We start from the raw sequence: 25490 nt of genomic DNA, 5'->3' as shown, positions 1-25490 counted from the left end.
AAAAAAAAAAAAGGTTTTGTTGCCCTAAAAGCAAGGTAGTTTTTCCAATGAAGTCTTGATTTATGCAAAGCCAATATGAACAATTGAAAATGGGGGAAAATGTGTTTACAAATATGCAGTTTGTGTTAACTCATTTTGAACCCATTTAAAAACGCTCTATTAGATCATGAATGATTTGACTAGAATATAAATGCTAGGAGGTTGGTTGTTATCAAGCATTATTTCTTTCTAATTCTATGTTTGTCAAGTCAGCAAAGGGAGCTACTTGCTGTTAAGTTTAGTTTTATAGTCTATTTTCACCTTATTTTAAAATGGAAAACAACTGAGTAAAATCTCTGTTTCAGATTTTGACTACAAAAGTCCTTCTCCTTTTCCCCAATTGAACATCATGATAAAATTTTAGCAGAAACATCCCAATTAAACTTCTTGTTTTTGTTACATGGTAACATTTTATCCGGAAAAAACCCAGCAGGTGGATGTTTTCAAAATCAGCAAATTAAACTAAACTGTGTCCCTGCATTAAATGGATGAAAATGGATGTGGCCTCTTGGGTCAGTTGACCCTGTTCTAATAAAACAATCCAGGGAAGGGCTAACATTTCATGTATGTGCATAGAAAAATGAGCACAGAAAAAAATAAGTCGTAGATAATATGCTTTTTCTCCTGTTAACCTCTTAGCATGAGAAGTTCCAACTGCTTTTCCTAATGGTAAAAAATATCTTTAAACAATATTTTACTCCACATTCTATTTTTGTATCATGGAGATTTTCTTTTTCTTTAACCCTGTTTTTGAGGTTTCAGTCTTAGATGAGTAATAAATACATACCACACAGATTAAACTCTCTAATCCATCTACAGGACACAGATTAGGGGAGAGACCATTTAAGGTTTGCTGATTTAAAAAAAATCCTATTAAAAACAAAAAAACTCTATTAGTTTTTTAAGTTAGCTGGAAACATCCATGCGAGAGGAGCATGCTTTGTTAAACGAAATGTTAAACCTGCAACTTTCAACAAATTATGAAAACAATTAGCTGGGAAATATCTCAAAGCAAACAGACCACTTCACGTCTCATTCATCCAAGCATTCAAGTATAAAAAGAACCCTGCTGCTACTTTAAACAAACAACTCCTCACATTTTCTCACCATTTGTTTAGTCAGCAAATATTTTTTAAATGAAACATTTCTTGGCGGGTTGTTTATTTTTTTTTCCCCACTCACTTCAGAAACAACAAATAAACAAGCTTTGGGGAAAATTTGGTCAGGTGAATTGTTTTCCCAAAGGGTTGCCTAGCAAACAAATATATGTAAGTATATAATCACCTACAAAGAACATAGATTAAATGTAGTAATGTGGCTTATCGGATTTTGATAATATATAATCGGCCTATATATTTGATTGGTATATGATCACAGCTTTTTATGATCTGTTAACTCACGAGGAACGAAAATGGTTTAAAGCCACTAACTTGCCGATTTTGTCTAAATTTGTTTTGTACCTAAATTCACACCAGGATGTCCAGATGGGGGAAAAAATGGATTCGGTGGAACAGAAGTGGAGCGATTGAGGAGTGTGGAAATCATCAATATTTTCCAAGTTATCCAAAGTGCATGTCTCCTAAGAGCTAGCTGGAGAAAGATAATTTTTTTGTTTTTTGTTTTTTTCCTTCTTTTTTGTTTTACGATATGGTGCTGAAATCATAGATCAGAAAAAATCATGGCGCCGATGGAGGACCAACATGAGAATCCCTTACATTTCTCACCAATGCAAATTCCTCCAAACCTTTTCACCAGTCTTATGAATTATGGAAGCAAAGCTGATTACACAGGGTGAGATATAACTGAGACTGGGCGGAAAGCATGCAGCTGACCTTCTCACAAAGGATGACAGGAGGAGGCATCAGTTAAAGGTGGTGGAAGAAAGGTGGAAAGACTGAGCAGGGGATGTGCACACCTATCTCTGTTCGAAGTCCTGTGAGTGTAAGTGATGCCATGGGTGATGTCTATTTGGCAAGAATAAGTGTAGATGTCCACAAGGTACTACTTGGTACCTGGGGCTATACAGTTTACTCATGTGGATCAACACGCAGGAACACAGTTAATTCATTCTGCCTCACTGTAGGGTTAAGTAATGCTCTCTTTCACTTACAAGCAATTCCAGGGAGTCTATAAATGAACATTATTCCATGAGTGAAAAAGTGCGTGACACCCAGAAAGTGAAAGTTATTACAGGAGCGACACTGACTATTTCAATTATTTAAGGCCAATGAACTTCACAAATCACTCTCTAAATCAGATTTTCTCATTGTGGGAGCTCATTTGTACCCATTTTTCACTTTGGAAGCAGTGTTGGGTTTTTTATTATTATTATTATTATTGCTTTTTGGATGCTGAAATAAAAGAGAATTTCAAACTAGTACTCTCCTAGTATAAACTAACAAACTAGTAAACAGAAAACAGAGTACTTTTAAAATTGTGATGTTTAAAAGCAGTAAACACTTCAAAACAGTGGGTACATAAAAGATGAGTATAAATCTTTTCTATTCTTAAGATTTACTTTTAAACCATCTTAGCTATTATTTATGAAATAAAAAAATAATTCCTTCAAATAATCATCCCTTTGAACCCCCATTTGAAAGTAATTTTATTTCAATTAATAATAGAAAGGACACAAAATCTAGGCATTTTAATAATAATAATAAAAGAGTGTAAGCTATTATTTTGACTGTGAGTTCACTTACCAATTTAACCAAATATTAGTCTGTTGATTCAATTGTATTTTGCATCTTAAAGTTTCTTACCTCGGACTGTGAGAGAAGCAGAGGCTTCCACTTTTCCAACCCGATTCTCGGCAATACACATATAGGTGCCTTCATCCGTACTCATGGCCTTTTTAATTCTCAGTGTGTAATCATCTTTGATATCATACCTGTAATAGAAATGAACTGGTTTTATTAAATAACATATTAGCTGTATTAAAATAACACTACATACTCATCTTCATTTTTCTCTTTTGATATCATATTTTAACTAAAACCAAACACATAATATTCAGCCACAAAGTGCAATTGTTAGATTAAAGGTGTCACTAATAAGATCATTAATTTCATATGTGATCTCTTTCGGCCTCATGACCAGTTGCCCATATTTTATACATGTATAACAACTCTTACTGCATCAAAACTATCAAAGGCATTATTAGCTTTTGACCTCTTTTGGTGGTAGTTCTTAGATAGTAAGGAATAGTGTATATTTCAATTTCTAGGTGACTTGTATTTTATTATTTTGTAAGTTACACTGCACTTCAATATATGATTTACTTTTTGGGCATCTTGACTATAGAGCTGAAATATATTAAAGGAAACATTTTTTTTCTCTTATTTGTTGGCAAATTGACACAAATACATTGTTGAAATAATTAAGAAGGGGCCAATTTTTTTAAAAATTAGTAATATTAACTCCTAAAACACCAACATGCCTGGGAATGATTTCAAGAAATGCACATCCTCAGCTCTTTCACGCATATTTATTTTCTCACTTCCACTTTTTTAGCAAGTAGACTAACGCACTAGTTCAGAAAAAGATTCTAAAATTTTAACATGAATTTGTTGAAATACTTGCATATACGAATATACCCTTATTAGATTCTAAGAGATTACATTTACACAAACAGAATAATGAGCTATTATCTTTTCATATCTGATATTTCCTCTTGATATTCACTGATGGTCTTTCTTATTTCACACACATAATTTTACAATAGCATTTGATTGATCACACTGCCTCTCTTCCTCATCTATATTACACAGATAAAGTTGTATTTTTAAAACATTACTTTAATTGGTTCTATCTACTCACACTACCTGTGATTTCCTATTGCTTTCAGGACAGAAACAAACTTTTCAGGCTTGCATTAAAGACTACTATAATCAGATTTCTTTTACGTCTGGCTTTAGCTAAAAGAATAATAGCTCAGGTTTACTGTAACGGAAGACATAGACCTAATAACTGTTCTGTTTGATAGACCTTTGCATGACAAAAAGCAATGTCTGTGAACCAATCCTGCCAACTAAACTTAGTTATCCATGCTCTTCTATCCCCCAATTATGGTGGTTACTTTTCTGTCAGCATGTTTTCAGTTAAACTTTTGCAGATTTACAATGTTGTAAGTTGTTAGGAAAGCTTTCTCAAACTCTTCTTTGAAGCCATCCGTTACTACACTAGAAAACTCTAATTATTCTCTCCTTGAAACTTACTGCTACGCGAGCATTGCGTACTTACTTACATTTTGTATTATTGTCTATTTTGATGCAGGCAGAGATCCTGTCTGCTTCCCTCCCTGCTATATCCTCAGCCCCTAACACAGTGCTTTCAACAACCAGTAGCATAACCACGTGGTTAAGAGCAGACTCTGGAGCCAAATGGCCAGAGTTTTAATCTCGGGCTCTACCTCCTCCAATGCTTATAAAAATGGACAACATACTTAAATTCTCTGGGTCTCAATTTCTTCATTAGCAAAACAGTGCTGATAATAACACCTATTTCATGGAGTGAAAGTGAACTTTGAAGGAGCTGTAACATATAAAGTGCATAAAACTGGCATACAGAAAGCACAATGCATAGTAGATATTTTTTATTATAACTCGTAGGAGCTCAAGAAATATTGGTTGAATATATGATGAATATCTTGTTTCTTATAGATACAAGGGTCAACCAAACCTAAATGATGGCAAGGTTGCAAATTTGCCACATTTATCTATTAAGGTTTTCTTATGAAAACCTTATTTACAACTTAGGGCAAGGACTGGGCTGAAACGCATAAGAGTAACAGTGCATGCAAATGTGCTCTGCTTAACTTGGCCAATTAAAAATGAGAAAAATAATGATTTTGACGATGGGTTCAGAAAAGTTGCTGGTGATATATTTATTGCCTAATAAAAATCATCTGTCCTATGGTTAGTCTATTTCTGCTGGACATGCTTAGCTCTGAGATACAAGGATTGAATAAAAATAATGTATTTTGCAGACATTTCTAATTCATCTCAATATCTGAATTCTGGTTAGAGTTTTGTCATGGTTCTTGTTTAACTTGGTAAAGTCTCTTCAGAGCTCTCTGAAGTTTTATCAAAAGCTAAAAGAGGGGAAGATAAACTTGAATGTCTATAAAGCCCTCTCTGGATCAAACACACATGACAACGTTATTCTAAGTTTTTAAAAAAAATACTTATACTTGGTTTCTGATTTGTCATTGAGGAAAAAAATCAAAAACTGTATGTTGTCTCACAGTTTAAACAAACAAAAAGGACTCACATGCATTAGCTCACAGCATGCTCAAAATAATTTTCTTGAATCAGAAATTGTCATTTTACAGATGAGGAAACTGACCCTTAGTTAAGTGAAATGATTTGCTCAAAGTCATTTTACTACTGAAGAGAAAAATCAGAATTCAAATCTTGAACTCTGACTCTTAACCCAGCACTTTTTCCACTCTGTGTGTACCCCTTTCCTTCAGTAAAATACTTTGAAATTTTTTAAAAGATTTTATTTATTTATTTGAGAGAGAGAGAGTGAGAGCGCGCGTGCACATGTGTGGGGGAGGGGCAGAAAGAGAGGGAGAAGCAGACTCCCTGCTCAACAAGGAGCCTGAGGCAGGGCTGAATCCCAAAACCCTGAGATCATGACCTGAGCAGAAGACAGACGCTGAATGGACTGAGCCACCCAGGTGCCCCTGTTGAGTTTTTAAGTGCTAACTTAAGACATATATGCCACATTATCTATATCACTTGGATAGAAATATAATTTCACATTCAGCAAACATTTAGTTATAGTTTCTGGCAGATTTTACCTCAGGTTAGTTGAATTCATTATATAGGGAACAACATGGGGGATAAACAGAGTGAGAGAACTATTTTTATCTTGCTTTAGTAGGTACAAGTATTTACTTATAAATTACAGATTACATAATATTCGAACCCAAAATATGTCTAATATCAGACTTGCTGAGATTTCTCATTTCTTTAAGGAGTATTTAAGAAAGCCAAGAATAGAATGGGAACATTGCATCAGTGTCTTAATTTTTTTGTTCTTTTAAACTGATTTTTGTTTAAGCACTTCAGGATCAGGGATACAAGTAACTGTGCATTCTACTCTATGATTGCAACTTTGTTTTCATAAGAAAAATGAAAAATGAAATATATCTGGGGAGGAATAAAATGAATTAATCTTCACTACTAATGAAAGAGACTACCTTTCAAAGATACCATGCCATTTTAAGAAAATATTAAGCATACTTTTTTTTTCTAACTAATAGACAGTGTTTCAGAAATAGGTTGTAAAACTCTGGATAAGAACAATGATCTGGTGCTATGGAGATTCTTGTAGAATATTTACAGAATTCCAACTCGGTACCAAGAGTACATACACCAGGTAATGGGCCCATAAGCTTTGGAGTGGGAAGAGATTTTGGGGTGATAATTTTTAATGATCTTCCCCTATATAAAGTGCTTCTTCATTGGAATTAGTAGATGCTTATTAAGCATTGTCTCATTTCAATTTACCTTTGAAAATCATTGACGTCTGAGAAAATTATAATGAAAATTTAATTATTTCAATTATTTTATTCAAGAAATCCTAACATTTAAGGAGACTTACATGTCTCTTACATGCCAAGCACTGCATTAAAATTGGGTATACATGCCTTCCGATTTTATTTATTTATTTGACAGACAAAGAAAGAGAGAGAGAACACAAGCACAGGGAGCAGCAGGCAGAGGGAGAGGGAGAAGCAAGGAAGGATCTGAGCAAAGAAGGATCCTGGCGTGGGACTCCATGTAAGGCTCAACCCCAGGACCCTGGGTTCATGACCTGAGCCGAGAGCAGACGTTAAACCAACTGAGCCACCCAGGTGCCCCATGAGATACATGCCTTCTTTGACTCCAAGCATAGTAAAATGATTCTCAACTGGAAGGGATGAGATACGACTCCACACAAAGGTCTATCAGAACTACCTCTAAGACTTTCTCCAGCACGTACCTTTCCCCAGTCCTAAGGTTTGATATGAACACATTTCTGAGGGCCATGCTGTCTTATCCCAATTAGAAATAATGGCTACAATACACTAGTCCTAATGGCTCCCATCACACAGTGGTGTTGAAATTGAAAAACAAAACAAACAAGAACTACAATAACAAAAAACAGATTTGAAGACCCTCAGATATCCGAGGTTGCTCAGAATCTTTAAATTCTCATTTTTCACTGGATCTTTGCCTGAGGAAAGACTGTGAATATCATCAGCATTATGGATTTATATAAAACTATTTTGGATATATATAAAATGACTGAATCTTTCCATCAAAAGAAACTTTAAAAACCTCCCCTTCTGCAACAATCCAACACCTTTTGAATCCTATGTGCCAAAATCTACCAACCAGTCTTCCAACTTAATTCCTATGACAAATGACCATTTTGAACATTTCTGATCTCTATTAGAAGGTTTTCTATGGATGATAAAACAAAAACACTTCTTCCAGAAGTTCCTACTAATGCTATTACTTCCTGTGCCAACCAGAAAAGTGCACTCTCTCTCTTATATGACAGCCTTTTGAATTTTGCATTTTTTATTAATTATCTCATTTTTAGGTCAACTATTTCTAACAACAAACTGTATAATGTGATAGCAATTATATAATCTAAGGGTTTTTAGAAGAATGAAGAGCATCAATACAAATTCACTGGTTTATATACCTAAATATGATTATGTGATTCTACTATTTGAAACCATCCAATAATTTCTTATTTAGTCACTCAGAATAAAACCTATTTTTATGATCTTCAAGGTTTTAGATAATCTACTCTTTGCCTACCAGTCCAACTTCATGTTCACCCTCTTCTAACCACATGATTCTTCTTTTCTTTATTTAACATAACCACTTAGTTACTGTGGTGTCTTCATACTACTTGTAACTTCATGGAATGCCCTTCCCCTCCATTTTCCATTGCTAATCCTTCTTGACTTTTAAGGTTACCAAATATTACCTCAAAGATGTCTTTCCTGCCCAAACAATGTGAAGTAGTTTTCTACCCACCAGTGACTTTTAAAAATTACTTTTATTTCTTTTTATTTTCATATCTCCTTTGCTACTTTTATTTTTTTCTTTAAAGCAATATCTCTCTCAAGTTTTTAGTTTCCTTGTTTATTGTCTTTTCAAGAGCATGTGTGCTCCATGAGAACAAGAACTAAGTCTCTCTTGTTCTAAACTAGGTACCCCAAGTCTTATCAAACAGTCCGAGATCTTGGATGTGTTCAATGAACGGTAAATTGAATGAATGATGAACCACCCAACCAATGCCTAAAATTCTTCTGTAGTTCTTTCATAGCAGGATTACTAGTAAAATCAGTGTATGTAGAATGGAAAGATTAACTTATTTGAAATATACCATTCTCCTTTATCAAGAAATATAGTAATACTGTTAGGTTTATACATCAGCAGTTAGCTCTGAAACATTGGCTAAATTAATATCAACATTATATTGTGAATGTAAGAACTCAAAGTATTTAATACATAAATGCTACTAGAAAGACAGACAAAGTAAAGAAGATAACAAATTTTGACCAGCAATCTAGACATTTGGTTTACAAGTTATCATTAACAAAATTCCCCTCTGTAAATTATTAATATGAATAATCTCTCTTCCTACAACAGAATAAATGATATGATTCTGGAAGAATATCTAAAATAAATGTGAAGAGCATGAGAAAACAGAGTTAAAGCGTTGTGTTTTGCTGAAGGCTTTCAAATATAGTATCTCATTATTTGGGCAACTAGGGTGGTTTCTAATCACACATTTTGTGAAAATAAAATAATGACAATAAAAAATATATTGCATGGTGTTCTCAAATATACTCTTTAATCTATCCTCATAAAAATTCTGGTAGGTAAGGAGGTAAAATACTATTTCCCCCATTTTAAAAATAAAAAAACTTATACATATAAAATCCAACCTGCCTCAAGGCAAACCATACATCTCATTAATAAATATACTTTTATAAAATATAGAAATTGGTTATTCTAAGAAGCTAACAGATTATAAATTCTGAGACACAGTAAAGAATTGAAAAATTGTTGAGTCTAGTTTAATGTTCTATGTGTAAGTTTAGAAAAATAGTGCTTTGTTATCTAGAACCCTAAAATTCTTCGGTAGCAAAGGTTTAGACCATATTGGAATCTAGAACCTAGATTCTTTATGAACTAGATTACAGAGGTTTAACGTTCTACCAAGAAAGAGCATAAATCTTAAATTTATTTTAAAAAATCATAATGAATAAATATATAGGAGAAACATTAAAGTAAGTGTGGGATTTACTACCAAAATGGCAAGAGCTCCCACAAATTTTTCCTTAATGGTTTTAGTAAATAAATGGTCAATAGTACAATTAAGCTTTTAATGGCTGAGAATTCAGGCCTCATGATCTGGGTATAGAAATTTACACTAGATAAATGTATACTATCTAGTACATAATTTCAATTTTATTATTTGTGGGCTGAAATATCCATGAAAGCAAGGTGTGTGTGTGTGTGTGTGTGTGTGTGTGTGTGTATCTATGTGTGGGTGGGTGTGTGTTTGGCTCACTGATGTTTTAAATTACTGAAATAATTGACATCATTTAAAATTTTGACATTTGCACATACAAATTTGGATTTTCAAATCAAGGTCTAGCTTACTCCAAAGTACATACTCTTTCTCCTTCATCACACTGCCAGCCCAATGGATCTAATGCAATGATACACTGTATAGCTGGAGACACTACTCTCCCTTCTAACACCACTCAACCACTGTGCCAATTTCTAGCCTGAACCCTGACAGTATCTTGACAAGCCCAGGAGACTCAAGCACATCGTGTATCTATCAATTTTCACAATAAGAAGCATCTTGTGTCAGAGATGATAAACTTATAATGTGATCAAATTAACTCTTACATGCAAAAACATAAGAAATGCAAGAATTGATTTTAAAGATACTATTTCCAAAAACACTTCAAGGGGCACCTGAATGGCTCAGTCGATTGGGTGTCTGACTCTTGGTTTTGGCTCAGGTCATAATCTCATGGGCCTGAGATCCAGCCCCAGGTTGGGCTTCACACTCAGCAGGGAGTCTGCCTGAAGATTCTCTCTCTCTGCCCCTCCCCCCACTTGCACATGTGTGTTCTCTCCCTCTTTCTCTGTCTCCCTCTCTCTCGCAAATAAATAAATCTTTAAAAACACTTCAAAACCCAGAAAGAAGTAGATATGTGGCTCATTACTAATTTCACATTTAGGCAATATGAGGCAAAAAATGACAAATTTCCTTCCCAAAGGCCACGCATTGAGGCAAACACAATCAGGAAAAATTGTCCTGAGTATCTACTACTCTCTCTGTTTTCTCTAATGGGTCACGATTTTCCTGAGACAATAATTTGCTTCCTAAAACTACATATTTCGCAAGCAATTGGATGGCAAATATTTCCAGCGGCCCAATAAAGGTGGCCTGATTTCTTTTATTTCTTTCTGGGTAAGTTGGTACATGCGTCATAGGAATCTCATTGATGCTTTTCACTATTACATTGGATAATTGGAGAAATTTTCATTTTTCCTAGAAAGCGAATATTGACTGAGTAATATACAAAATTATGAATAATAGTTCCTTACATTTAGAGAGATCTTTTTAGTTTACAACAGAGTTTAATACATGGTTTCACAAGAGTAAATGACTTAGAAAAAAATGCTTATTTCCAAACACCATTTTATAGAAGATGCTGAGATTGCTGTCTTGAACTATAAAGAGACTAGAATCAGTGTCCTCTGCGGCAAGCGCATTCATTCTTCTAATCCAGAGCGACACGCTCCCTTCCATTTGATATGTGTGTTATCACTCTGTACATGTGTGCATTGGGCAGGTGTGTACTTCTGTGCTAGTGATCTTATATTCAGAGTTTCAACAATTCCAGAAAATAACTTTACCAGTTTTTTACTCACTATTACTCTAAAATTCACTGTAATCCTAGGAGGTTCATAAATGTGTTTACTAATACATACATGCTTTACAATATTCTTTCATTAAGCAATCTAATGTACTTAGTTTTGTCTTGATTTGCTCTTAGCCTTCTTTAAATAGTTCAGAATACATTTTAAATACCTAAAGCATACTTTGATATAAAACAGCTACTTCATAAATATGGTACAATATACATGATCACCATGTAGGAGGTATTGTCTGACTTTAATGAAAAGCAGAAAAACAATGAAACAGATGAAAAAAAAAAAAACAACAAAACAGTACCGGTGAGGAAATCCTGATAGAAATTGGGTGATTTTGATTGTAAAATCTGTCAGTCTTGGACTGGCGTAAATGCAGTCATTGTTGCCAGGTTTGATTAATGACAGTTGTACAATCATGTGCTGACAGTCCCCGCCATAAAGATACCTTTTTTTTTTCCTGATACGGAACACTGCTGAAAAATGTAACCCAATCAGATTTGGCCCCCGGACAACATGTGCTATCATCACTGTACCGTGAATTGAGATTGATTGGTAACCAGCTGTGACAAAGTGGGAAAAGAAGCTCTGGGTTTTGTATTCTATTTTTTCCCAAATAAAAAAAAAAAAAAAAGGAAAAAGAAAAAAAAAGGGAAAAGGAAACTGAATTGTGTCAAAACCATTACCATCTGTTCAGCTAAATAATCCACAAAACAAAACAAATTTATTTTAATACTGAAAACAACAGTTTATGTGCACGGTTCTGTTGGTGTGTGATCTCGTATTTGATGATGAATCTTAAAAGTGTTTCCAAAGAGAAAATATTATTCATTTTTAAGGAATAGAGTACTATCTTCTCAAATCGCTACTAAATTTAAACAGTCTATTCTATTTCTTTCTCAGGACAAAACTTTCCTAGGTAGTGGGAAGATTTCCTATACATCTAAATTTACTTTGGAAATATCAAACAAGATTTTTGAAAACTGGCAAAATTTGGTAACATAACCACATTTCATACATTTCTCATACTCTGCGATCCCTGATGCATCGTAAGCTTCTAGGGCATGACCTTTTCCTTATTTTCTGCCTTTTGTGCATATAATTCAGATAATTTAGGGACCTCTCCCTCCAAGCCTTCCACAGTGGCTGTAGAATTTGGGAGGAGAAAAGAACAAGAGAAAACACAATATGATTTCTATTAACAAGTGTGATTTGACCATGTTTGGTTCAAGCCCGTGTATCTCATCGCCTTGCTTGAACTACATGAGGATTCCCCACTAATAAAACTTCCTGCACGGCTGTTGTCGTTTCAAAAGCACCTTTGTTTTTCACGGAAGGAAATTTATTTTCTCACATCTTTACTTTTTGAAATCACCTACTACTTCTTGCTGCAAGATGTCTGGCTCCAATTCTACAACAAATGTTTTGAATTAGCACTTAAAATTTTATTATGTATCTGCTTTATTAATCATTACGTTGGCCAATAGTAAAAACTATGAATTGAACCAGGAAACATCTAATGGCTATGTAAGTAAATATGCCTTTCCTTTTAGGGAGAGTTAAAAAGTTAGTTTTTATATTTTCAAAATACACTCAATCTAAAGAGCTAACGATCACCCTACACCTTTTAAACTCTTGCAGAAACTAAAGAAATGTCTACAATTCATGAACATGCCATAGTTCTGTAAGTCAATGAAACTTTAACTACGGAGATTTTATATAAAAATGTCACAAAGTCTATTGCCTGCTTTCAACAGAAGGATTTTCAGGATAAAAATTACTCATTAATCTTATGGAGTCATTCATGGATAATTAAAGACACAGCCATCAACTAAATGAAAGCACAGTATGGCTTACAGTAGACATGGAGATACAGCCAGTTAGAGCTCAGTGGTGGTGGTTTTCAGTTGTTCAAAACAGTGCATGCTAACTTTGAATTGAGGCACTCCTATATAAAACATCAACTTTCTTGGAGAAATTTAAATCTTTGCTTTTTTCACTCTTAAAAACTAAAAGTAGAAAAAGCTGGTCAATTTTCCTAACATAATCTTTCTGCTCACAATTTTTCAAACTAATTTCTTCCACAGACAACACTTAAAACTATTATTAAAACTCATGTAAGCGCCTCTTAGCAACCCAAGTTCCAGCTGATATTTTCATACTCTGTAATACTTCAGTATATGCTAAAGTCAAACTCTTTAACAATTGAAGTCTGGGACCCCAAAATGAGCACAATAGGCCATTATTTTGCTGGAAAAGGGATACTGGGTCAAGTTTTCTATACTTTAGAGCCAACCTGGGTCACATTCTTCTTTTTATCTACAACTATACTACTACTAATATACTAATTATCATACACACTACTATATACCACAGTTACAAAAGCTAAGGTTTATATTGGAAGAGGAATTATCTACCTATTCCTTCAGGATTCAGGTCATAAGCATTTCTGGGCAGGGCACCTAAGACCAGTATGAAGGACCGATATCTTCCTTAAAAATGAAAATTAGTGTAATATTCATTGGAAAAGGAAAGAAAACAAAAATCCTGGGAGATTAGACTTGTAGGGAAATACTAAGCAACAAGACAGTCTCCGAAGAGAACTTGCTGTGCTCGAAAGCCAAAATGAAACTTAAAATATTATGGCATTTGACTCTGCCTAAATAACAAAACAATATTTAGATTCTCTTGGCTTCCCCTAAATGCTATCCTTATTACCTCCATCCCTGGCATAGGGGCCTCCCTCCTTGTCAGCCTGACCATAGATGGAAAACCCCTCTACCATGGTCTCCCTTAAGCACAGCAGAGAGAGCAGGGCATTTTCTGACTAAAAAGCTAAAAGAAAACAAACACAAAACATGTTTAACAATACCCACCAGGATAAAAAATACTATAGTTGATTTAATGAAGTGCAGATTTCCGATCCCAGGATAACCAGGCCCAAAAGAACACTGCTGGGGATCCCGGACACCGCCGACCACCTTAAAACCAGAGCCTCTCTCTGGAGCTTGAGCAATTAAACCAAACTGCAGCTGAGCCCTTCTGGAAAGGCCAAAGCATCCTGCTTACCCCAAACCAGGAGTGCCTGCAAGTTTTAATCACTGTGGGCTTCTGCTGTGTGTTGAGTGCCCCTGTCCCCCATCTTCTACTCCTATGACAGACAATAGGGCCTCCAGGGATTAATTCTCTTGGTAAATTTGTGAACAACTGTAAAGTTCATAGCCCATTGTCCTTAGTCACCACCCCGTTTCCATCTTCTCTTGTTATCTTATTCTCTCATGTTTCACCTCTGCAGCGAGCTTTGTCTCCTCTGATACAACCTCTCACAATTTTTTTTTTCGTAATCACCTCCACAATATTTTTCACTGTGCCTTCTGAAATACCGGTTCACAGATTTGTAAAAACCTCCTTATCCTCTCTCACAGATTTTTACCTTCACCTCATGGAAGATTTCCTTAATGGAAATCTGGCTTTTTCCTGAGAGTTGGTAAAAGGGTGAAGGAGGAAAGGATGTGGGAAGTATCCTCTCTGCTATTCCAATTACTCGATGCCTACCATGAACTACTCAGTGAATGTTCTTTAAAATGAGTGGCTTATCCACTCATTATGAAAATAAAACAAACCAAAATCCTATCCCATTGAAAGGGAATCATTTCATTTAGCTTGCATATGGAACCTTAAGAATTTCATCCTCTTTCGAAAAATATGGTAATTAATAGGACTTACTTTATAGGGCTGTTTTAAGAACTAAACTAGTTCAAACATTTAGTTTTGAGACCTGAACTTGGTAGATAGTAAATGCTCACTAAATGTCCCCTGAGATTATTCATGGCTGCCCCTCACTTCACGTATATCTCTTCCTCCAGTAATAATGTCTCCCTCTTTCTTTGGCCATCATCTCATTGCAGATCTTGGAGATTGTTCTCAACCAGAATGGCTCACTTTTGGAATCTGAAGTTCAAAGTCTGATGCTGCCATAACCTCAGATATTTCCTGCTGTATTAATAGTTTACAAACTTAACCTCTTCCTCTGTTTCTATCAACTCTTTCCATCATCACTTCCTCCTCTATCCTACCTAGATTCTATGTTCCATTAGTTGCTTGCCAACATCCTTACTTTTCTTGTGTTACTACCTCTGTGTCGCATTTCCCCAGCCAGCCCCAATTATGTATTACTGTAATAGTCTACCCTTCTTTATATACCAAGAGTAGACTTGTAAATGCTTCAATTTACCCTCAACTGGCTCTCTAGAGAAAAGTCCCAACTTCTGAACCTGCCCAAGAAGACCTGACCTGGTCTCTGCTCACTTCTCCAGTCCCATCTTGGCTACCTTCCAGTCAAGCCCCCACTGTACTCAGAATTCTCAGGCTCTCTCCTATTCCTGAATCTCTGCATATCTGTGTCTTTACACCTGGACTTTTCTCCATACCTCCCCACTCCCCCATTCTGTCTCCCTAAGGCCTAACTACTTCTGCTTATCCTGACACAAAATTAATGTGTTTAATGTCTCTCCACACTTCCAGAGTTGAAGCTCCACAAAGGCATGGTCATGTCTTTGTTCACAGTCGTATCCTCAGATCATGGTACAGTGAATTGAATCTAGTAGGTAGTCAAGATCAATTTGTTCATGAAGGAATAAATTAAGGCTGTACATACACAGGAAGAAGATGTCTTTCCCCAGGATCAAACATCACTGATAACAAAATGCCAAGTCTGTAGAATAGAGAGGCTGAAGAATCACTTTAGGGGAGCCCCAGGGGCTCAGTGGGTTAAGCATCTGCGTTCTGCTCAGGTCATGATCTCAGAGTCCTGGGATCCAGCCCTGGATCGGGCTCTCTGCTCAGTGGGCAGTCTGCTTCTCTCTCTCATTCTCCCTCTGTGCCCTCCCTCTCCCTCTCTCTCAAATAAATAATATCTTTAAAAACAATAATCACTTTATTTTCTGTTCTCTGAACTTTGATTGAGTTTATTTAAATTATATCTTCTACTCAATTTTTATTCAAAACATTTTCTGTGTTCATTGCCTCCAAATCATTGACTAATACCACAATTAACAATACAGTGCACAGGGCCCCAGAGCAATGCATGGTTAAAGGAGATGAAGTTACAGAGGATACCCTTGCTCATACTTATCCTTGTTCTATGATCTAATCTGTTGCCCAGATAACAAAACTCAAGTTCAATATACAGCAGTAAGAAAAGAGTGAGGTCCCAAAAGTTCAGGATAAAAATTAACTTTTAGGTCAAAATTACATGATAAAAGTATATTTTATCACTGATAATCTTTCATTAGATCAAATGTTAACATTAAAGGGTTTACCTTTACAATATTAAAATTAGAACTTTTATTATTGACACGATATTCACTATTTGCTTGGCAGACAGTTTTTTTTTTTTTACTTAGGCTGTTTTGTTTTGTTTTGTTTTTCTCTTTCTTTTTGGTATTATCTGCAGATAGGTCACTGACCTATCACTGATAATTACATTATTGTTTTCAAAACTGAAGAAAACTTTTAATACCACCTCATACTTATACTGATTTTCACTATATTTAAATCCCTTAAAAGTTTACAGATTAACTTTGTGTGTGTGTGTGTGTGTGTGTGTGTGTGTGTGTACCATGTACCACTTTGTACTGTATTTATATAAGATTAAATTTAAACCATTCTAGAGATACTAGGATTTTCATTTGGTTCATAAGAGCAGAAAAGAATATCTAATTCTTTGCATTGCTATCCTTAATATGCAACCATCCTTGTGATTTATTCAAATAAAATAATATCTGCTCTTCCTTAAATGGATTACTTGAAATACTTTTAAAACTTAGTAGTATTATTTCCATAAGTTTGTTAATTAGAACATGACAATTTATGGTAAAAAATGCAAACAAGTCACAATTAAGGAAAGCATGTTGGAACCAAAAAAGTGGTGGAGGCAGGTTAAATTATCCTTCAATTTAGAACTAATTTTTGGCTAAAATTCATTTAAGACAATTTGGTTTTACAACAGGACTAAGAATTATAACATCAGGTTTGGAAAAGTGGATCTATCTCATAGCTGTGTATTTGGTTAGAAATTAATCTCAACTTTAAATTCAGTTAGAAAATGACTTCAGAGATTAAATCCACAACAATCCACGAAATCCACAGCTCAGAGCAGACGTTTCTGACAGGCAGTTCCCCTTCTTATACTCTTCTGAGTAGAGAATGAACTCTGTGCAATGGGGACTGCAAGTTCAGAGTGAAATGGATCTGTGGATGTGTCATCTACTTAGTGGCCTTATGATCCTCACTGGATAAACTTCCAGAAGACTCCACTGGTGTTCAAAGTGAGTACTAGCTGAGGGAGGGGCAGGGGTGCTCTGCATTATCAGAGGGAAGTTCAGTTTGGACTGTGCTATGGAAGATTCACAAGGCTCTCTCTCCTCTTCTGCCCACAGAAGCCTCCTCATGAAATATAGGTTCTGGAATAATTTAGGAATTCAACACAGCTACATGGGGGCACTTGTCATCATTAAGTGTGTCACAGAAAGTGTAGGTTGCTAGATTTATTTGAAAATAGAAGGTTCAGACCCTTCTCTAATTAAGCTACTCTTAACTAGTTTTATCAATTCAGCAACTATTTAATGAGCAAGAAATATAAAGAAACATTTCATGCCTCATATATTCTAGAAAATATGCAAAAATATACATTCATCTCAAGTCATTAGTGAACCAAAGGACCTTCTTATATTCGATGATGACATATTTCTGTCAAATCCAGCCGTGGTATTATCTGTCTATCTCACTGGTATAACCTTCATAGCTAAGTCAAGAAGGAAAGACTTTGAAATCTGTTTCTTTGAACTATATTCTATTATTTTTGCCCTAACATTATAAAACAAAAATAAAAATGATATAAAATAGCATTCAGATAATCAATGCCTACTTCATCCTTTCTACCAGATCGGGGTTTCTCGACCTCAGTCCTACTGACATTTGGGCAAGGTTATCTTTATTGTGGGGGTCGTCCTGTGCACAGTCTGCTATGTCGCAGCGTTCTTAGCCTCTCCGCACTAGATAACAGTAGCACCGAGTCCCCCAAATGCAGCCATCAAAAATGTCTGCCGGTGTCATAAAAAATGACATCGCCAAATATCCCTCTGGGAATGGCAGAAGCAAAATTAGCTCTAGTCAAGACCACAGCACTAAAGATATATCCAGTGAGCACCACATATCAGATACAGAGCTGGATATTTGAGACTAAAGATAAATATGGCAAGGGGAGTTGGGAGACAGAGAAATAAAAAATGACAATAATGAGATTAACATGGTTTTCTCTTAGTTACACAGAAATAAAAAAAGAAAATAGCTGATCGCTGTTCAGTAAAACATGGAATGAAGGGTGTTCCAGTCCAAAATGGGAAATGAGCACAAACTTTCATGTCAGAGAGACCTGGGGTTTGAAACCAGCTTTGCCGCAAGTCCTGTGACCTTGAGCACAACGATGCTCCTTGTCCCTAAGCTTCAGTTTCCTGCAGTGTTAAAAAGAGGATTCATACTTCAAGGCTGTTGGGAAGATTAATTGTAACTGTGCAAACACCTAGCATAAAACCAGTGGGCCCTCAAAAAAATACAGTGTTTCTGGGTGCCTGGGTAGCTCAGTCAGTTAAATATCTGCCTTCAGCTCAGGACATGACCTTGGGGTCCTGGAATCAACGCCCATACTGACTTCCTACTCAGCAAGGAGTCTGCTTCTCCCTCTGCCTTGTGCTCCCTCTCAAATAAATAATAAATAAAATCTTTAAAAAATACAGTTTGTTATTACTTTAATATAATTTCCTTTGGGGCACCTGAGTGGCTTAGTCAGTTAAGACACTGACGATCTCGGCTCAGGTCTTAATCCCAGGGTTGTGAATTCAAGCCACACATTGGGCTCCCATGGAGCCTACTTAAAATAAATGAATAATATAATATAATATAATATAATATAATATAATATAATATAATATAATATAATTCACTTAATGATGAATTATTAGGGGCACCTGGCTGGTTCAGTAGGAGGGGCACGCAGCTCTTGTTCTTGAAGTTGTGAGTTTGGGCCCCACGTTGGGTGTAGAGATTACTTAAAAATATAACTTAAAAAAAAAAAGATGGATTATTTCAGTGTAGCAGTTTAGAGGGTGGACTTGAGGGCTAGAGTGTCTGGTTGGGTTCAAATCTCTCTCTACCACTTGAATTTGCCTGTCAAATTCTTCCTTTGGAACGTAAGGATGATAAGAATACATGTTTCATGAGGAAACAGTGAAAATTAAATGATTTCTTTACATGAAAAGCATTTGAAAAATTAGCTTGTACTCCCTGAATCAATTTAAGATACACACTTTTCCTATTTTAACATCTCTGACATTAGGAATCATTTTCCGTAGATGATATATCATATTTGATTTGGCAATTTTTTCTCCTTAACTCAGAGAAAAAGTACTGCTGGATCTTACAAACAATTCGAGCCTGAATTCAGTGACATATGATATCATTATGTGATTATAAATAGTTGGGTTAAACAAATCTTTTGACTTCCATGTTTATTAAAGACAACCCTTATCATACAGGCAACCAAGTTATAAACCCTAGTATTACTTTTATCCCCCTTTTCCCATGAATCCTGACATATAATCGATCTCTTAAAAAAAAAAAAAGCTTTTCTTTGTACTGCCAGTTGCATTAGTATCCACATTTATATGTTTATAGGAAATAACCCACTGGAGTCCCCTGACTACCTTTTAAACAACTTCCTCCCAGGTATGCCTACCTCCAAACATTCGCTACTCTGAACTCTCCTACATAAAATATGAGAATCAATTTTTTAAACATAGAGACAAAGATACATTTCTATTGAATGTGCTTCAGTGAATCCTCATTTCATAGTGTGTTCAGTATAAACACTTTATTTGGAATTAGAGGCTTTCATAATAAAGCCTCAACTAACCTTGTTGGCCTTAAGTGCCACTCCACTCCACTTCAAGCAAAATGAACTGCTAATTGTTGGCTTATACTTTCCACCACCAAAGGTTTTTCATCCTGCTTCCATATTGCTTGGAATATTCCATTCTGCTTGGAATACTCTTTGCAGCCCCACTTAGGAGAATTCTCTTCTCCTTTTCAGACCCATCTCTAATGTCACATGGGACTAAAGCAGCTCTTCCTTTCTGAAACCCTAAAGAGTCTTGTATATCATAATTTTTATGTAGTTTGCCTTATTTAATAGTTAATTTTATACATATGTCATACCTTTTACTAAAATCCTTGAGAACAAACTCATCTTTTTTTAATCTGTTGCACTAACAACACTAAAAATGTTCAATGAACATGACGATTATTTTTGAATTTTTGAAATGTAATATTTTATTAGTCTACATTAGAGATTTTTATTATTCCTTTGAGACAATTGACATCTTGCTATAAATTGTGTTCATAGTAAGGATAAAAATATTTTCTTTCTCTCTCTTTATAGAATTTCTCAAATAATGGTAAGAGTATTGATCAACTTTTTTGCTTCTATTATTTGTGGTATAAATGTTGAACAAAACTCTTAGAAAATGTGGATTAATAGATGAAATATTTATAGTTTCATCAAACATATTTTTTATAGCAAGTGTCATTCGTCATACGAATTGCAGTGGTGCAGAATACTTAACCAGGTATTCTTTATAAAGCCTCCAAACACCTATACATTTAATGAAATTCGTTAAAAGGTATTACAGTAACTTTTATAATTGTAACAGTCACAATAATCGTTAAGAATGATTGGTAAAGTTTCTTTTTTTTTTTTTTTTTTAAGATTTTATTTATTTATTTGACACAGAGAGAGACAGCCAGGAGGAGAAGGAACACAAGCAGGGGGAGAGGGAGAGAAAGGAGCAGGCTCCCAATGGAGGAGCCCAATGCAGGGCTCAATCCCAGGACTCTGAGACCACGCCCTGAGCAGAAGGCAGACGCTTAACGACTGAGCCACCCAGGCGCCCCATGATTGGTAAATTTTCTACACTGAGATCTTGTCACAGGTCTACCCCATAGATTTATATCATGAATCACCTTGTCATAAGACACTTCTAGTACTTTAATTTCTTGACAAAGTTTCACTGTGTCTCAACAGGAGCAAACCACTCCCCTCCCCCACTCCTGTCCTACTGCCAAATATGACCTTTGAGAATGAAATTCCAATGAGTTGATACTATGCACCAGCCAAAGTAAATTTCTCCAATAATTGATTCTACTCTGTGGAGTAGGGTATAATCTTACAATGCTTTGAAAGTATTTGTTTTTTGTCTCTTATCTTTGACAATTGTATCTCCTTCACACACTAACAAAAACATTCATCATGTTTTTGTAATACTAGGTCTCAAGTTATTCTCTGTGGGTTTTTTTTTCCTTTCCTTTTCAATTCATAACAGTTGACTTGAATAATTGAGTTGACCAACAAGTTTTCTAGAAGGACCATTATAAGAAATAATAACAATGATAACAATAATAATAGTGATGATGATAGCTCACACTTTAGAAAATATAAAGTCTAGAACTCAGCCTGTCAATTTGTAACTGTTCATAGAACCGCTGATAATCAAATATTATCAAGAAAATATAAAATAATGCTCTTTTACTAAATACAACCATTGTCTGACTGCCATTAGGCAATGCAGATGAAAAGATGAGTTAAATTATCATGCTCTAGCAAAGTCCATAGTTCTAAATTTATATACTTATACTATTAATTCTCACAGCAAGTATTTGTTTAGCTTCTTTTGTATTCTCAGGGACTTCATTTTTATTTCCAGATACAGTGTTAAGAAGAGCATTAGAATAGGGGTGCCTGGGTGCTCAGTTGATTGGGTATCTGACTCTTGGTTCTGATCAGTTGTGGTCTTAGGGTTGTGGTGTCAGGGTCTCAGGGTCTCAGGGTCTTGCCTCACACTGGGCTCCCCGCTCAGTGTGGAGTCTGCTTGTCCCTCTCCCTCCCCTTCTGTCCCTTCCTCTGCTTGTGCTTGTGCTCACACAGTCTCTCTCTCTCACTAAAATAAATTAATAAATAAATAAAATCTAAAGAAGAACATAAGAATATATTGAGTTCAAATATTCTGTGATAATAAAGACATAATTATTTTAAACTTTGTTTCACTGGGCAGTGGGAAGTAATGATAATTTTTAAAATCATGCATACTTATTTAATATGATATATTATACATTACTGAAAGTGACATTATGATAAAGGTTATAAAATCATCTAGATGTACTTCATTACACTGATGTATTTTGTGACCATCTGATAGGTAAGCATCTACTAAGCTGCCTTTTCCTGATCTTAAACCCCAAATGGAGAATGGAAAAACATTGTTTCCACCCAGAACCTCTGGCTGGTGGTCAAGAGTGTGTCCTTGGAGCCAGACATCCTAGATCCCTTACTAGATGACTAACTTTGTCATACTTAATCTCTTTGTGTCTCATTTTTTTATTTGTAATATGGAAATAATAATAGATTTTATATCATAAGGTTGTCATAAGAATAAATGTATTAATGTAAAACACCTAGTGTAGGTCTGGTACAGAGTAAGCACAATATAAGTATAATTTATTAACATTACATTTACAGAAAAGGAAAATGCATTAAAAAACAAGTCTTTTGAATCAATACTAGACTTTTCCCATAAAAACCTAAATAAGCATTTAAAGTCAAAGGCAATTTTGAATTTTAAAATATGCCCATATATGCATAAAAATCTGACAGGATATATGCAAAACATAAAAAGTAGATGTCAGTGATATATGGGTACATGGGTACTTTTCCTTTTCCTCTTTAGGCCCACCCATTTTAAATTTCTGGATTTTTTCCTCCTATAAAAATGTGTTAGCATACTTGTTAAAATGTTCTGAGTTATTGCCATTCAAAGAACCCTACCATTTCAGAATTTAAAGGCACAGAAGCCATCCAATCCAACTTACACGTTCTGCAGATGTGGACTCTGGTACTCAATGTATTTTGTAAATTATTTAAAACAGCATGATGCATTTTGGCAGAGCTGGGATAAGATTGTTAATCTCCTAAATTTGACTTTACCTTGTAGGCCCACATTCCAATACAACTTATTAAGAACAACAACAGCAAAAATCAAACAGAAGTGCATCTTAAGATAACCCCCTGGGTGATTAAAAATCATCTAAGTGATTTTAACCACCAATTGTCATAGAAGGCAAGGACGTGTGTTAATATAGTCAGTTAAAGAATTTTCTCCTTTTTATATTTTGTTTACAGTTAAGGTAAGAATCTAGGTACTAGAAAGTGTGTCTCCAATGGTAAATATCCAATATATCCACCTGTGGCTTGACACAGTGGCTATGTCTTGGTAAGTCTTTGACTTGTCCTATAGTTTGGGCTAAGGAAGATGTTGCCCTAGTCCTGACCCTTGTCTAGTGAATTCTCTAACATGCTACACTTTTATGGATGAAACAAACCTGCTGTGTCTCCTATGTTGGACAACACCCACATGTCAATGACAGGTGGCACTCAGGGGGATCCTTTTGCTCTGTAAACTGGCACCTGGTCTTGGCTCTGCCTCGACACAACACAAGAGCTGCCAGTTAATGGACATCTTTGACTTCAAGGCATTTCATATTCCAAGTGTGTCTCAGCTTGTTAGTTGACCACTGGCCAGAGCCCAAATTGGATGCCAGTTCCTGTATTGTTCCTGAACTGAGATTCTCAACAGATGGGCCAATGTGGTCACAGGATGGGGCAACTTGCACTCCTCAACTTAAGTGGCAATTAGTTTTGTGTTAACAGCAACTATTAGCACCTATTTGATGAAAACACAGAGAAAGTACCATTTTGGCATCCCTCTGAAAGTTGCTAATTAATTCTGTTTGTAAACAAAATTTATATCTTCAACTTCCAACAAAGTAACTTTGACCTGGTCCAAAGTTAGATTTTCAAAACACTAAGACACTTTATGTGTGGTTTATGAAATTGGTCTAAAAATTACCCTTTACATTAATGCTATATGGTGTTCCTATAAAGTTATTCGTAATGTAGTGTTTCTAACTGATTATCTAAAATTTGATCTAAATATAAAATTTCTAAGTGGCTCAAGTCAATAAATAATTAATAATCACACAATTACGAAGCCCATTAGTTTAAAATATTTTATGCTGGACAGATTCTAAATTAAGTCCTGGCCCTAACATGTATAAATGTGTGACTTTGGAAGCAAGTTAGTTAAGCTTCTATTTCTATATCCCTCAAATGGGGACTTGCATTACACTAGAACAATATTGAAAATAACGTAATTAACATGCAAAAGTGTGTGACAAATAGTACGTTCTTCAAATATACTTGCTTTTATTGTTTCATAATCTTCTCACAAAAGTGACGGTTTTCTTATTATGAGCTGACAAATGATATAATGTGTGAAATTTGAAAGTCCCAACCCAGGTATCTTATTGAACTGGGGCTACGATAAAATACCTGGACAATACACAATCTTCCAGAGGTGGTAACTTTCAAGCTTGGTAAACTGGCTGGCAAAATTTATAAATAAATCTATATGATTTAAAGGCAAAAGTTATATTTATTAAATCAATAGGATTTTATGTGTTTCTATAGAAATTGCCCAAAGAAAGAATATCCATAGAAATTACATACTCTATGTTTTTCACCTTCACTATATTTCTCTTATAGTTTGCTATATAACTAACAAATGCCACCAATCAGCTGAATTTATAAAACTGGAGCACTTGTTATGTGTATCCGTGGTACAGTATATACAGTGCTTTGAATTACTTATATAATTTTAATAACCCTTTGAGTTAGAATGGATGGCATAATTATTCATCCTGTAAGAATGAAAGTGTAGGTTAGTCATTAGTTCCACTGCTTTCCTGGTCTGTATCTTTGGGTTGTAAAACACGGAGTTTAAATAGCTTCTTCAAAGTCATACTCCTAGTTAATGGTAGAGAAATCTGTCAAACACCATTTCTAGAACATAGGGGTATAACTAAACAGATAAATGATTGAACAGTGTCAGAGCAAGCCCAAAGTCTAACATCTCTGGAGATAGCCAAAACATTCTTCATACTATTTGTAGCTATATTAAAAGATCTCACAGTAATTGTGCATGTCGTTCTAATTTTTTTTCCAGACAGAAATGGCTGAGTCATCTGGATAGCTGAAAAATCATAGAGTAATTCATTTATACTTTTCTTTGTATTTCTGAACCTTAGGGACCAATCCACTTTTCAGATGTCACATACCATGTTTTATATACATTGCTTTTCTCCTGCTCTCAGTTCTTTTCCTTCTTTAAAAAAAAAAAAAAAGTTAATTGACCAATCTTGACCAGCCTACCTAATCAGCATGGTTATTTATCAGGAGCCCAAATTACCACATGTCCTTGAAGCACACAGTGTCTGTGAAGAAGGCCTATCTCCTCAGCAGGGTGTCAGAGC

The 25490-nt window shown here is 35.2% G+C and overlaps 1 protein-coding gene across 1 annotated transcript in view; it reads right to left on the bottom strand.

The window, feature by feature from the left end:
- The window catches only part of ROBO2 (roundabout guidance receptor 2), a gene marked incomplete at its 5' end in the record, with an annotated part of 530965 nt that overhangs the window by 123319 nt on the left and 382156 nt on the right, over positions 1-25490 (bottom strand). Inside the window, one exon of the mRNA XM_040621098.1 lies at positions 2802-2929. Within this exon, the coding sequence (XP_040477032.1) occupies positions 2802-2929 (128 nt within the window). The remainder of the gene's footprint in view (positions 1-2801; positions 2930-25490) is intronic.

This window comes from Ursus maritimus, unplaced genomic scaffold (genome assembly GCF_017311325.1).
Source record: "Ursus maritimus isolate PB19 unplaced genomic scaffold, ASM1731132v1 scaffold_4, whole genome shotgun sequence".
NCBI classification, from domain to species: domain Eukaryota; kingdom Metazoa; phylum Chordata; class Mammalia; order Carnivora; family Ursidae; genus Ursus; species Ursus maritimus.
The sequence above is the reverse complement of the archived record's forward strand: the minus strand, read 5'-3'. Positions and strand labels throughout refer to the sequence as shown.